The 13,481-nt window shown below is 35.2% G+C and overlaps 1 protein-coding gene across 16 annotated transcripts in view; it reads left to right on the top strand.

Annotated features, from left to right (window-relative positions):
• Positions 1-13,481, top strand: part of Map2k5 (mitogen-activated protein kinase kinase 5) — a 243,479-nt gene that overhangs the window by 70,020 nt on the left and 159,978 nt on the right. For all 16 annotated transcript variants that reach the window (XR_007343974.1, XM_015480492.2, XM_048793802.1 and 13 more), the window contains one exon: positions 7,921-7,960. Coding sequence is in view for 15 of the 16 variants with exons in the window: in XM_015480492.2 (XP_015335978.1) it covers positions 7,921-7,960 (40 nt within the window). In the remaining variant the exon portion in view is untranslated. The remainder of the gene's footprint in view (positions 1-7,920; positions 7,961-13,481) is intronic.

The following is a 13,481-nucleotide window of genomic DNA, read 5'->3' as shown; positions in this document are numbered from 1 at the left end:
CACTCATGAACTCTCAGTGGGTTTCTCAATACCCTGATTGTGTTTCTATTGTCATCTGCAAAATGTGACTTAGGATACATAGATCATAGGGAAGTTGGAATAATTCTATAGAATCTTAGGAATTGTTAGTGACCCCTTTTCCTTTCTCCCATTTCCTACTACTCCATTTATTTATTAACTCTGAAATATTTGAGTATCTACTATGAGTTTAGTATTGTGATAGGTACCAGGTACATGTTGTTGAATGAAATAGCTTAAAAGTACAGGGTATATAGTCTAAGGCTGGCAGGATGAGCTTGCCTACTTGTGCTAATAAGTATGGCTACAGTTCTCCCATCACCTTAGCATGAAATTGAAGATTTATCTTCCTTATTCTTGTGTTTCATGCTTTGTCCCTTGTCAAAGTCTTTTATGTCTGTTTCTTCTTTCCCGCATCCACTGTTACTACCCGAGTTCCAGTTGGCACCACCTCTTGCCTAGACAACTGCAACAGTTTTCTAAGTGTTCCTTGCTAGCTCTGGTTTTTTTCTTACTACTAGTGACGTGGTAATTGGCAGCTGAAATAATGATTTTTAAAGTTAAGGTCCTACAATATCTCTACCTTGTTCAAAATCCTTCAGTGACTTCGTATTGGCAAGCAAATTTTTTTCAGAAACAATAATGAAAGCTGAAAGACAGTATCCTCACAGGGCTGAGAGAAAAATAATTGTCCCAGTTAAATATGATTCAAGAATGAGGGCAAAATAAATACACCTTCAGAAACTATTATAAAAGTGTCTGTGTGTGTCTCTGTGTGTGTAGAGAAAGGAAGGATAGATGGGGGAAGGGAGTTAATTTACTACCAAGGGAACTACTTTAGGAAGAAGATAATAGATTCAAATTGAATCCAGAAAGGAATAGAATGAAAGAAGTATGGGGACCATTTAGGTAAAACTGGATATATAAAACCAATAATAGTTTTTAACTTAGGGACATCAAAATTAAATCAGGCAAAAAGACAGACAAAATAATATACTAAGATGAGAAGGGCTGATTAGAATTTAAAGCATTCTAAGATTTTTATATTGTTTAGGAGAAGGAGAGAGATAGCATTTAACTTTGCAGTTCATTGAGTCAGGTAGAATTGCAAAATTATGTGGGTAACAACTAAAAGAAAATGAGTAGAATATATAATTTCAAAACAAATGGACAGAATGAAGAGATTTACTAGGGTAGAGGAGTGAGGGAGTGAAGTATAAAGTAAATGAATAATGTGTAGAAATAAATTCAAGTTACCAATCATTATAATAAATATAAATAGATTAATACTGCCAGTCAATAGATTACTTAGATTGAACTTTTAAAAATACAATTCTGTATCTTTTTAGACTAAAAGAAATTCCTGAAATATAGAGACATAGTAATGTTGAAAGAAAAGGGGTGGGGGGAAACAAAAATTTAAATAAATAAATAACAGTTTATATATTAATATAAAGCAAAATAAATTTTAGGTAAAAAGCATTTTTAGAGATAAAAAGGATTACTAACTGATGATAAAGGAAAAGAAACTGGGGTTGGAGCTGTATCTCAGTTGTAGGGCGCCTGTCTCGTACATGTGAGGCACTGGGTTCCATCCTCAGCACCACATAAAAAATAAATAAATAAATATATTGTGTCTATCTATACTATCTATAACAAAAAAGTATTGAGGGGGGGGGGAGAGACTGATTACACAACAGCCCTAAACTTACATGTAAGTAATAACAGAACTTTAAAATACATAAAGCAAAAATAGAATTACATGGAAATTTTGGTAAATCCTTATAGTGGGAGAATATCAGCATTTAGTACATCAATCCATAAGATGAAAATTAATAAGGACATAGAAAATGTTAACATCACAATTAACAGCCTGGTCTAATGATCATATATAGAACTCTGAACTAATTAAATCGAGAATATACTTTTTTTCAGATAAAGAACTGTTGTTTTTAAATTGGTTATGTACTAGGGCACCAAGCAAGTCTTAATTCAGTCTGTAAAATACAAATCACTTTTTCTGATTAAAGTACAGTTAGTTTAGAAATCAATATTTATAAGTTAATCACTTTCCTATATTTAGAAATTAAAATGTCTACATATGAATAACTTATGAGTCGTATAAAATATCATAATGGAAATAAAGATATTTATAACTGAACAAAAAAGAAGTGCCATGTGTGAAAACTCATGAAATACATCAAAGTCATACTTAAAGTATTGTTTTATAGACATTAGAAAGGAAAAACTGGGTATTAATTGACCTATGATATAATTCAAAAAATTAAATAGGCAGGGGCAGGGAGTAAACCCAAAGAAATTTGGAAGAAATACTAAAGGACAAAAGTTAATGTAACAATTCAACAAAATCAAAAGTTGGTTCCTTTAAAACACTGATCAAATATAACAAAGACATAAGTAGCAAAATTAGGAATTAAGTGGGGTAACATAATTCTACATAGAGATTTAAAGAATAATTAGAGGATGTAATGAATAATTTTATGACATAAATTTGAAAATAAAATGAATAATTTCCTAGAGAAATTAAACAAAGCTATTCTAGAAAAATATAAAAATCAACCTATAGCAATTAAGAGAATTCATACATTTATTCATTCAACAAATATTTACCAAGTTGTTTCTGGCATAGGAAGACACTGCAGATACAGCAGTGAACAAAAAAAACCCAGAAGTCTGTTTCAATGGAGTTTCCTTTCCATTGGTGGGAAACAAATGATAAATAAATACACTCTATGGGGGTTATCATAATTCTATGAAGAATGAGGTAAAGGGAGAATGGGCTGTCTTATGTAGGAACATTAACCAAGTAACAGTAGGCCTGAAGGAAATAATGGAGCAAGCCAGGAGACATAGGAATGGTCCAGGCCTCAGGGGTAGGTGCAAAGGCCCTGAAGCAGGAGCATGTCTAGTGGAGCAGAATAATTATTGGGGATAAGGAAGATTGGCAGAAGCAGGGATCAGTGGGATAGCCAGGGGCCAGATTGTGAAATCTATAAGGACTTTGATTCAGTAGTTAGAAGTCTACCCATGAAAGGGGAATGATGATAATAACATCTACTCATAAGATTATAGAATCAATTAATTAAAATGCATGTGGAATTTCTTTGTAAAACACCATCCAAAAGATAGATTTTTTTTCATTAATTATTGTGCACCTACCACGAGCTTAACACTTCTGCAAACATAAAGAATAGAAGGTGATTTAAGACTTGGTAGCCCTCACTCACCAGTATGGCACATAGATGCATGAACAGTTTTCTGCAGTGTGGTAGGAGCTATAACAGAGCAGCCAAGGCCTCTGAAGCAGGAGAGTCCTCGCAGTTTTATTTTATGGAATCTGTGAGGATGTATATTAGAGGAAGGTAGGCAGATATTTTTAGGGTGATTTCTGTTTTCCTTTTTATTAAGCCAAAGAGAATGTAGCATTGACTTTCTAACTTAGCAACAGTGATTGTCAAATGGTATTTCTGCTGCTGTGAACACCAGTATGGGGCATTTGTCACAATTGTCTCTGGTGTAACTTACAATCATGGGCAAGAGCTACACAAGGTAAGAAGTCTAGATTTTGAATTGTATACACATTTAAAATGGCTGCTTTAATTCTTTGTGTTCAAAGTTGGTTCAACATGAAGTAATACAATTTTTCTTTATAATGAATGATTTATTTCAATGTTTTGCCAGTTCTTCATCTAAAGCTTTATTAGATGTTCATTTGTGGACTGTATAACTGATTGAAGCTGAGAGATCTTATTGCTCTTTCAGGCTATGGTTTTACTCTTTAAAACACTCGGCTACTTTGCAGGCTTCCTAGCTCATAACATTTAGTGGATGCTTCCTGAGTGTCAGGTCCTGTCCTCAGTATTATCTCATTGAATTCTCACAACTCTGTTAAGTAGAAACTACTTTACCTATTCTAGACTTGATAAGACCGATACAGAGTGAGGTTTACTAGTGGTCATGCTCTGGTGTTTAAGAGGTGGCAGAGCTGGGGTGAGAACCAGGCACTGTGTTTGGTTTCACACACTTTGCTCTTCTGCCTCCGGGATAGGTTGGTGGCCATTGCAGAATGCTTCCTTGCCTGGAGAGATTTGGATGTGATGATGGTCCTGAGCTTGACTGAAATAAATCTGTACTTTTGTACATTGTGCCTTGTGTGTTTCACTGTCCTAGAGTACAGCCAGGAAAACTTCCCATCACATTACCTTCAGGTGCTAGCGTAGGTAAATCCTGCCATGGTTTCAGTCTTGGCTTTGCTACTGATGGTGAGCTTGGACAAGTAATTTAACCTGGCTTTTTGGGTGTTTCTACTGTGAAAGAAAGGGATTTGATTTGGTCATTTTCTATATTCTCTACTAGCTCAATAAACTCTGGTTCTGTATCAAGATTAAAGATTGCTACCAGCTTCTTTGTTCAGTCATCTAGAATTTACTGTTCCAAGGGGAAAAGGAAGTAAGAGGGCTTGAGATGTAGCTCCTTTCTTTTTTTTTTTTTAATTTTTTATTGTTGGTTGTTCAAAACATTACAAATTTCTTGATATATCATATTTCACACTTTGATTCAAGTGGGTTATGAACTCCCATTTTTACCCCATATACAGATTGCAGAATTACATCAGTTACACATCCATTGATTTACATATTGCCATACTAGTGTCTGTTGTGTTCTGCTGCCTTTCCTATCCTCTACTATCCCCCCTCCCCTCCCCTCTTCTCTCTCTACCCCCTCTACTGTCATTCATTTCTCCCCCTTGTATTATTTTTCCCTTTCCCCTCACTTCCTCTTGTATGTACTTTTGTATAACCCTGAGGGTCTCCTTCCATTTCCATGCAGTTTCCCTTCTCTCTCCCTTTCCCTCCCACCTCTCATCCCTGTTTAATGTTAATCTTCTCCTCCTGCTCTTCGTCCCTACTCTGTTCTTAGTTACTCTCCTTATATCAAAGAAGACATTTGGCATTTGTTTTTTAGGGATTGGCTAGCTTCACTTAGCATAATCTGCTCTGATGCCATCCATTTCCCTGCAAATTCTATGATTTTGTCATTTTTTAATGCAGAGTAATACTCCATTGTGTATAAATGCCACATTTTTTTTATCCATTCGTCTATTGAAGGGCATCTAGGTTGGTTCCACAGTCTTGCTATTGTGAATTGTGCTGCTATGAACATCGATGTAGCAGTGTCCCTGTAGCATGGAGATGTAGCTCCTTTCTATAGCACTTTTCCTGTGTGTCTGAAGCCCTGGGTTAGATTCCCAGCATCACAAAAAATAATAAAAGAAAGTGAGGAAGTATGGACATTAAATGTTCTCTTGTGCTAATATTTTTGTTATTTTTATATATCCAAAACTTTACACCAGACTCCTGGCTTTTGCCATTGTAAAGTGTATATGCTGTGTGCCCAATTTTAAGGGCTGGGACTATGTCCAGAAGACATGTGATGGTCACAAACAAAAGGGAACACTCAAGGACTAAGCACTACAAATATCTCATAAAAATGCTTCCTCCATGCACTCTTTGGAACAGGTAATTACTGTGGCAACAACAAACTAATTTGAAGTGTTAGCTGTTAATTAAAACATTGCGGAGGTGTATAGATGTCTTTTGGTGTAACCAGAGCCTCCATTCAAACTTCATTAATCACTTTACAGTTAATGTGTTGAGGAAGGTCAAGACAGTTGAGATGCAGTATCCAATTGAGATGCAGTATCTGTTGGAAGTAAACAAATTCCTTTTCTCCAGGTAGAATGCCATTTGCAGAGTCAAGGGACATACCGACTCATGCCTGGCATTGCCTCCGTCATCCCCTTCTTGATGATTAAATGTTAAATTGGTACTGTCATTGCACTGTAAACCAAGCCACACAGCATCTTTATTGCTCGAAATCGAACCCAAACTTCCACGGATGAATTAGCGTGCGTCATAATTAAATCATCAAGCCTCCCCCTTTTAATTCAGTTGGAAATAGAAGACCTTTCTTTTGGAAAAGAGATCAGCTTTCTTGACAAGCTAATTAAGTTGCCACACTGCCCAGTATGATATATATATATATATATATATATATATATATATANTATTAGATTATCTGCTAATCATTTCCTTATCGCTGCAGCTGGTCTCAGAAGTCCAGGTGTTGCTTGTTGCTCAAAGTAACAACACTGCTCTTTTTACAACTTTCAAATCCTTGTTTATGCATTCAACTATTTCTCTTCCTATTTCAGTCCTTGGTTAATGATCCCAATACACAGTATTTAAAAAGTTCTGGGAAGAAACTGGTATATTTACATGGAATAAGGTTACTAAATTCCTTAAATTGCATTTCAAATTAACATAGTCCCAACTTCCCTGTTAGGCATTGAGAAAAGTATAGTGCATGTCTTTATATATCAATTTATTGATATATAAGAGTGTGTGTGTGTGTGTGTTTCCCTATTTTTCTTTGTAGGCATTTAATAACAACCATTTCTAGAAGTCATTCACTCCCAAAGCATTAGTGATGCTTAACTCTATAAATTTACTAAAAATCATTAAATTGTACCCTTAAAACAAGTGAATTTTATCCTATATAGATTATACCTTAATAAAACTTTATAACTTGACAGAGCAACCAAATATATTTGTCAGAATAGCAAAAAATGATGCTTCCATTTTGGTAATAGTGGAATATAGAAGTTTTATTTTTATTTTTAAGAAATGAGCAGTTTAGGGGCCTGATAAATTTATTTTTCAATTAAACAAACGAGGACAAGACATTCCTGAAGTATTTCCTTCTGTTTCCCTCACGTGGTCCCTAGCTGTGCATGTCTTAACACTAGCTGGATGTGTGTGACATCTTCTACAGAGCATATTTTAGTTCTTCCAAACTAATTTGTCTTTTTATGCTTTTATGGGCTTGCAGTTATGAAGTTGTTTATGTAACATGGTTTTGAAATTTTAATGCAAGTCAGTTTGTTTCTGGATAATGGTCAGAATATGTGGTCCATCCTATGTATGTGTTAAAGACCACATTACATTTAAACACAGTAGGGCTTGGTGAATGGTATTTTATTTCACAATTTTTATTCTCTTACGCTTTTTTCATAAATTAATGTATTCACATTTCTTTTATTTATTTATTTATTTATTTATTTATTTATTTTTGCAGGGCTGGGGATCAAACACAGTGCCTTGCACCTGCTACTTAAGCTCTGTACCACTGAGCTACACCGAGGCCCTGTTCATATTTCTTGATTTAAGTTGTAATTATTTTGCTGTATCTGATACTTGGAGCCTACCTTTCTGCTTAAGAAGAGCCACATGCTTGAGCATTATAACTGTGATTCCTTATATGGAATTATATTGTCATCCAAAACTAATTCTATGTGTTTTATGATTATTTTGATGAAATGTGGTGGTGTGGTTGGTTTATCTGCATATGTAATTGAAAGAGACACAAGCAAAACTTCCCATTTTACATGCTTCCATTCTGTGCTTAGCATGGAATTGTAGATAACCTCTTCTCCACCCACGCACACTACAATAACAGTCATAAATGATCTGGAGCCAGAAGACCGGGGTTTGAGGTCTAGATCTGTCCCTACTCACTTTGCGCCATTGGGCAAACTGCCTAACTTCTCTTTGCTTCAGAGTTTTCATCTATAAAAGGAGGATAATAGTACCAGTATTACCTTGGAGGGTTATTTTAAGGTAATGTATAATGAATCACTTTGGTTTTAAACCATTAAGCTCCACAGAAATATAAATGACTAACATGATTAATGTTCTTTGAAAGTACCACGTATGTCTCCCATTGCTGCAGAAATGTTTGAATTGACATTTGTGTCCTTAACCATTTTATAGGTCGTTTAGTGATCTCAAGTAACTGTTATTGTTTTTTTTCTTTCTATAGAGCATATCATGTTCCAAGTGGGAAAATATTAGCTGTAAAGGTAAGCACTGGGTTTATTTTATGAAATTCTTGATGTTTACTGCTTTCCTTTCTCTTGTTAGCTTGAGTCACAGGTATTGTCAGAGAGGAGATGGAATGGTTTAAGGTTCAGGTGGCCCTGTTGTGACATTCAGGCATGGCGGGGGAGGTGTCTTAAGTACAATGCTCCTTGCATTGTAGCTCTTCTCAAGAGAACATTCTTTCCCTGATCTCTGCTGAGCTGCCTCCCTGTGTTCCTCGTAATGCAGCTCAGAACCTTAGCGCTCATGCATTTCCTTTTCTCCTTATCTGCCACAGCTTACAAATTCCCTTATTTAAAAGTTCATGTTTGCTGATGGACTGTCTTGAATTGTACTATGACTGAGCCCTTTATAACTTGAAGTCCAAACCCCACAAACCCCTTTTAACACTGTGCTCTTGGATAGCAACCTGGGCAGGCCCTCTGCAGATTTGTCCCTTGGTGCCTCTACATACATATCCTCTGCTTTACTAGTTGATTATTTCCTCTCGGGCCCTCCTTGACTTTAATAATGAAAGCATTTATTTTTTGTGTGACTATTATATGCCAGGTATAATGCTAGATGTTTTATAACTATTACCTTTAATCCTTAAAGCTGAAGAGTAATCCTACCTATTTTAAATTTGAGGAAATTGAGACTCAGAAACCTGAATTGTCCAAGGTCACAGGGTTAGAAGAGGAAGGACTTCTAAGAAGTCTGTTTAACTCTAAAGCTCATGTCCCCTACTATACTGGATAGTCTTAAAGTCACTACCCTTGCTCATCCCTCTGTTCTCTATCTGTCTTTTCAAGGGATATTTCCAAAAGGACTTTGTAACTCTTCACAGCGAGAAACTGGTCTCCTTCCCTAACACTTGAATAGTTTATTTTTCTTTATCTTTTCCTGAAGAAACTAAGGATTAGAACAATTAATTTGCAAATGCTTATACCTTTTATAAAGATTAAACTGAAACTAAGGCTTATATCTTCAGATTACTAGCACAGTCCAGAGTTCTTTTTCCATATCACACGTAGTATAGCACCTAGAATGTGTGATGTGGCATCATTAGTCATTTTAATAACTTAAATAGCTTATGGTGAGGAGGTACAACAGAGCTTCCCTCTTAGAGTATGTTCTTTTGTATTTCAACCAAACTAGGTCCACAGAATTGTAGAATTGAGACCTTGGAGGTCATCTATTGTAAATGTATTGTATTCATCTATTTATAGGAGAAAACTGAGGTCCAAGATTGAAACTCTAGGAGCAGGCTCTATCCCCATCTTCCCCTGAGCTCACCAAGTGCAGATGTTACACCACCCTGGTGCTGGATTCTTTTCTTTCCCTCCTGAGCTCCCTTTGCAGTAACAGAACACCAACAACAACTTCAGCACTGTTTTCCCACTTATTCAGTTATTTGTTTCTTGGATGCTAACAATCTTAGATTGTTGCTGATGGTATACTTACAGATAGTCACATTTAGGTTATTTATTCCAAGAGAGAAGAACACTGCTATAAATTGTCCAAAAAACTATAATTGTTTTGCCTTACAAGTACATTATCCATTTTTAAATAATTTCATACATTTTAAATCATGTTTAACATAGGATAATGTTAAAATTCTTGTGCATGATTACTTAGTTGGGAATGGCAAGGGACCAGCAGCTGTTTCTGGAAAGAATTAAAGGCAAATTTTTAAAAAGGATATGTTTTACAAAGTAGAGACTTTAATTAAATGAAAATAGTTGGAGTTTACAAATATACTGTTCACTACACCCTAGCTTTAAAATGGGCTTTAGACCAAGGACTATATTAAATTCACTTTGTATTTCTGGATTCTATACACTCACATACTGTGTGTTCAAACTGAGTTGAACGAATGAATAATATAAGAGTAGATATGATTATTTTGATTAAACTTTTTGTTTAGCCCTGTGCTTTTCTAAATTAACTTTATTTTGTATATTTATTTATTTTTTTAATGTGTTGCTGAGGATAGAACCCAGTGCCTCACACATACAAAAGAATGCTCCACCTCTGAGCCACAATCCCAGCCCCCAGCCCTCTGCTTCTTGATAGATGAAGCAAAAATCATGTAGCTTATATAATAGTCATATTGAAAAAAAAGAAATGTACCATCTTTTCAAAACAGGTAGTGCTGTTCATTAATTCTTAAGAATTTTTAAATTTCCAAATATTTGAAGACTTTCCATATATCTTTCTGTTATTGATTTTTAATTTCATTCTACTATGTTCAAAACATACTTTGTAGAGGAAATTAATTTAAATTTATTGAGACTTGTTTTAAGGCTCAAAACATGATGTGTTTTGGTAAATGTTCCTTGTGCACAGGAGAAGAATATATTGTCCAAATTATGTAGAAGGTGTTGTATAAATATCAACTAGATCAAGCTGGCTGTCAATAGTTTTCAGATCTTCTGTATCTTTACTGATTTTTTTAAACTTCTATCATTTTTGAAAGAGAGGCATTAAAATATCTAACAATAATTGTAGCTTTGCCTGTATTTTTTTATACTTGTATCATTTTTTACTTTCTGTATTTTGAAGATATACTATTAGGTATGTATAGGGTTGTTATATGAATTAGTCCCTTTGTCATTATGAAATGAGTGTCTTTGTGGAAATATTCTTTGCTCTGAAATTCACGTCTGATATTAATATAGCCACTCCAGTGGTATTTTGACTGGCATTAGTGTGTTATTTTCAACTTTCTGTATCTTTATATTTGAAAAGGATTTCTTGTAAGCAGCATATAGTCGGGTCTTTGTAATCCAGTCTGATAATCTCTGCTTTTTAAGTAGTATGTTGGGGCCATTTCATGTAATTGTTGATATGGTCAGATTCAAAGCTATCATTATGTTCTTTGTTTTCTTTTTCTTTTTTTCTTTTTTTTTTGTGTGTGTGTTTGTATATCTGCCAGCTCTTCTCTGTTTTTAGTAGTTGCTCTAGATTTTGTAGTATACATTTTTAACTTCTCATAGTCTCCCTATGTTATAACACTGCAGCACTTTATATACTAAGAATCTTACAGTAGTACATATTCATTTCCCTATCTCTACCATTGTGTTACTATTGTACATTTTACTTCATTCTATGTAATAAATCTCAAAAGGCACTGTTGCTATTTTTATTTTAGTATTAATCTTTTAGGGACATACCTTTAAAAGTAAGAAAAGATACATTTTATATTTATCCATGTATTTACCAATATAATTGATTTTCAATCTTTTTTGTGGGGTAGATTTCCATCTGATACTCTTTTTCTTCTATCTGAAGGACTTCTTTTCTTTTAATACTTTTTAGTTGTAGATGGACACAATACCTTTATTTTTTAATTTATTTTTATGTGGTGCTGAAGGTGAAACCCAGGGCCTCACACGTGCCAGGCAAGCATTCTGCCACTAAGCCCCAGCCCTAGCCCAGGACTTCTTTTTTTTTTAACATTAGTAGTAGTGTAAGTCTCGTAGTGCAATAAATTCTTTCAGCCTTTGTATGTCAGAAAAAGTGTGTATTTTTTTCACTTTTATTTTTGGAAGGTATTTTTATTTTCACTAGGTACAGAATTCTGGGTTGACTGTTCTTTTCATTAGGATTTTAAAGATTTAGTTTCACTGTTTGCATTCTTTCCAGCTGGAAGCTTACTGTTATTTTTAATCTTTGTTCTGTATGTTAGTAATGGCTTTTTCTCTGGCTACTTCTAAGTTTGTTTGTTTGTTTGTTTGTTTTTACTGCTTTTAAGCAACTTGATTATGTTGAGCTTTGATGTAATTTTTTTTTTTTTGTTATTCACATACATGGAATTTGTTGTTATTCTTGGATCTGTGGTTTTTAACTTTCACCAAATGTGGAAATGTGTTTAACCATTTTTTCTTCGAGTATCAACCACTGCCTTTGGGAACTTTAATTGCATATGTACAAGGTCACTTAATCTTACCCTACAGCAAAATGACACTATATTATTTATTCATGTCATTTTTTAATGTTTAATTTTGGATAGTTTCTAGTCCTGTGTCCTCAAGTTCACTGATTTTTTTCTTCCATTGGTCTAATGTAATGTTACTCCTGTTCAGTTTATTTTTCATTTCAGATGTTGTCCTTTTCATCCCTAATTTATTTTTTATTCCTAATTTAAATAGGGATAATGTCTTTACTTGACATACTTAATTTTTTCTACCTTCTTAAATGTATGGAATATAGTTGTGAAAGTAAGTTAATGATCTTTTCTACTAATTCTACCATATATGTTATTTTTGGATAAGTTTTGAGTGGTTCCTATATCTCCTCATTTGGGGTTGTATTTCTTGCTTTTTTTTTGTTTGTTTGTTTTACAATTTTTTATGGTGCCAGTCATGTAGCATAATTGCTCTGTAGTTTTGCATTCCTATAAATATTGTTGACTTTGTTCTGAGATACTATTTAGTGACTTTGAAATAATTTTATTTTTTTTTTTAGACTTGCTTTTAAGCTTTGTTAGAGAGGACAGCCCAGTGATCAGTGCAGAACTAACCCAGCACAGGCAGTGTTCTTCTGAATAGTCTACTCAGTGTCTGGAAATTACAAGAGTTGTACCCTGGATGGTGGAACATAAACTCTTTCTGCCCTGGGTAGGTCTTCTGCCCAGTATTGCTTCCTCTGACATCCATGTGACGCTCGTTACCCTGCTGAAGACTCCATCACCCCCTCTGCTGACTTCTGAGCTTTCTCCCTTTAGTCCTTTGCCAGCCAGCGCTAGTCATCTCGGCCTCTGTCTTCTCAACTCAAGAAGATGACTGATCTCTACCTGAGTTCCCCTCCCTGCACTGAGGCCTGAAAACTGTCCTTAGTCAGGAAGCTGGATGACCAGAGGGCTCCTCTGACTTGTTATCCCCCTCTCAGTGATCATTGTGTTCTGGCGCATGTCCCGGGTCTGGAAGCCTGTGGGTCTCTGTGTGATTCTGTCTGCTTGCTCTTGGCACCTCCTCCTTTCCTGCCCTAATCCAGATGCTTGTTTTGCGTCTCCTCAGACAGATTGGCCAGCTTTTAAACTGTTCTCTCAGTAAATGGAAGCTGCCATTTGCTGATGATTTATACTGTATTGAGTACTTTGCATACATTTTCCTCAGTTAATATAATAGTCTTTTTTACTGTTATTGATCCCCATTTAAGAGATGCTGGACCTGAGGCACAGAGAAGTTAAATAGCTTATTCAGTTTCTCACAATTCATAATTAGTGGAACCCAGATTAAACCCAGACAATCTTGTCCCATGTGCTCTTAAACCCATGCCTTTTCTGCTCACCCACCCTCATTTATCCCCCCTAAAGCATAGTTCTGGTCATATCATTTTCCCTTTCAAGTCTTCAAAGGCTCCATAGTACTCCCCAAATAAATGAAAACTCCAGGGAATGGAACTCAAGACCCTCCACCGTATGTCATCTGTCAACTTTTACAGCGTCCTCTTACATGTCTGGATCTTGGGCTTCTTTTAACTTGAACTCATTGCCCTGTGTAAACCCAGGCACTTCCT

This window comes from Marmota marmota, unplaced genomic scaffold (assembly GCF_001458135.2).
Source record: "Marmota marmota marmota unplaced genomic scaffold, marMar, whole genome shotgun sequence".
NCBI classification, from domain to species: Eukaryota; Metazoa; Chordata; class Mammalia; order Rodentia; family Sciuridae; genus Marmota; species Marmota marmota.
The sequence above is the reverse complement of the archived record's forward strand: the minus strand, read 5'-3'. Positions and strand labels throughout refer to the sequence as shown.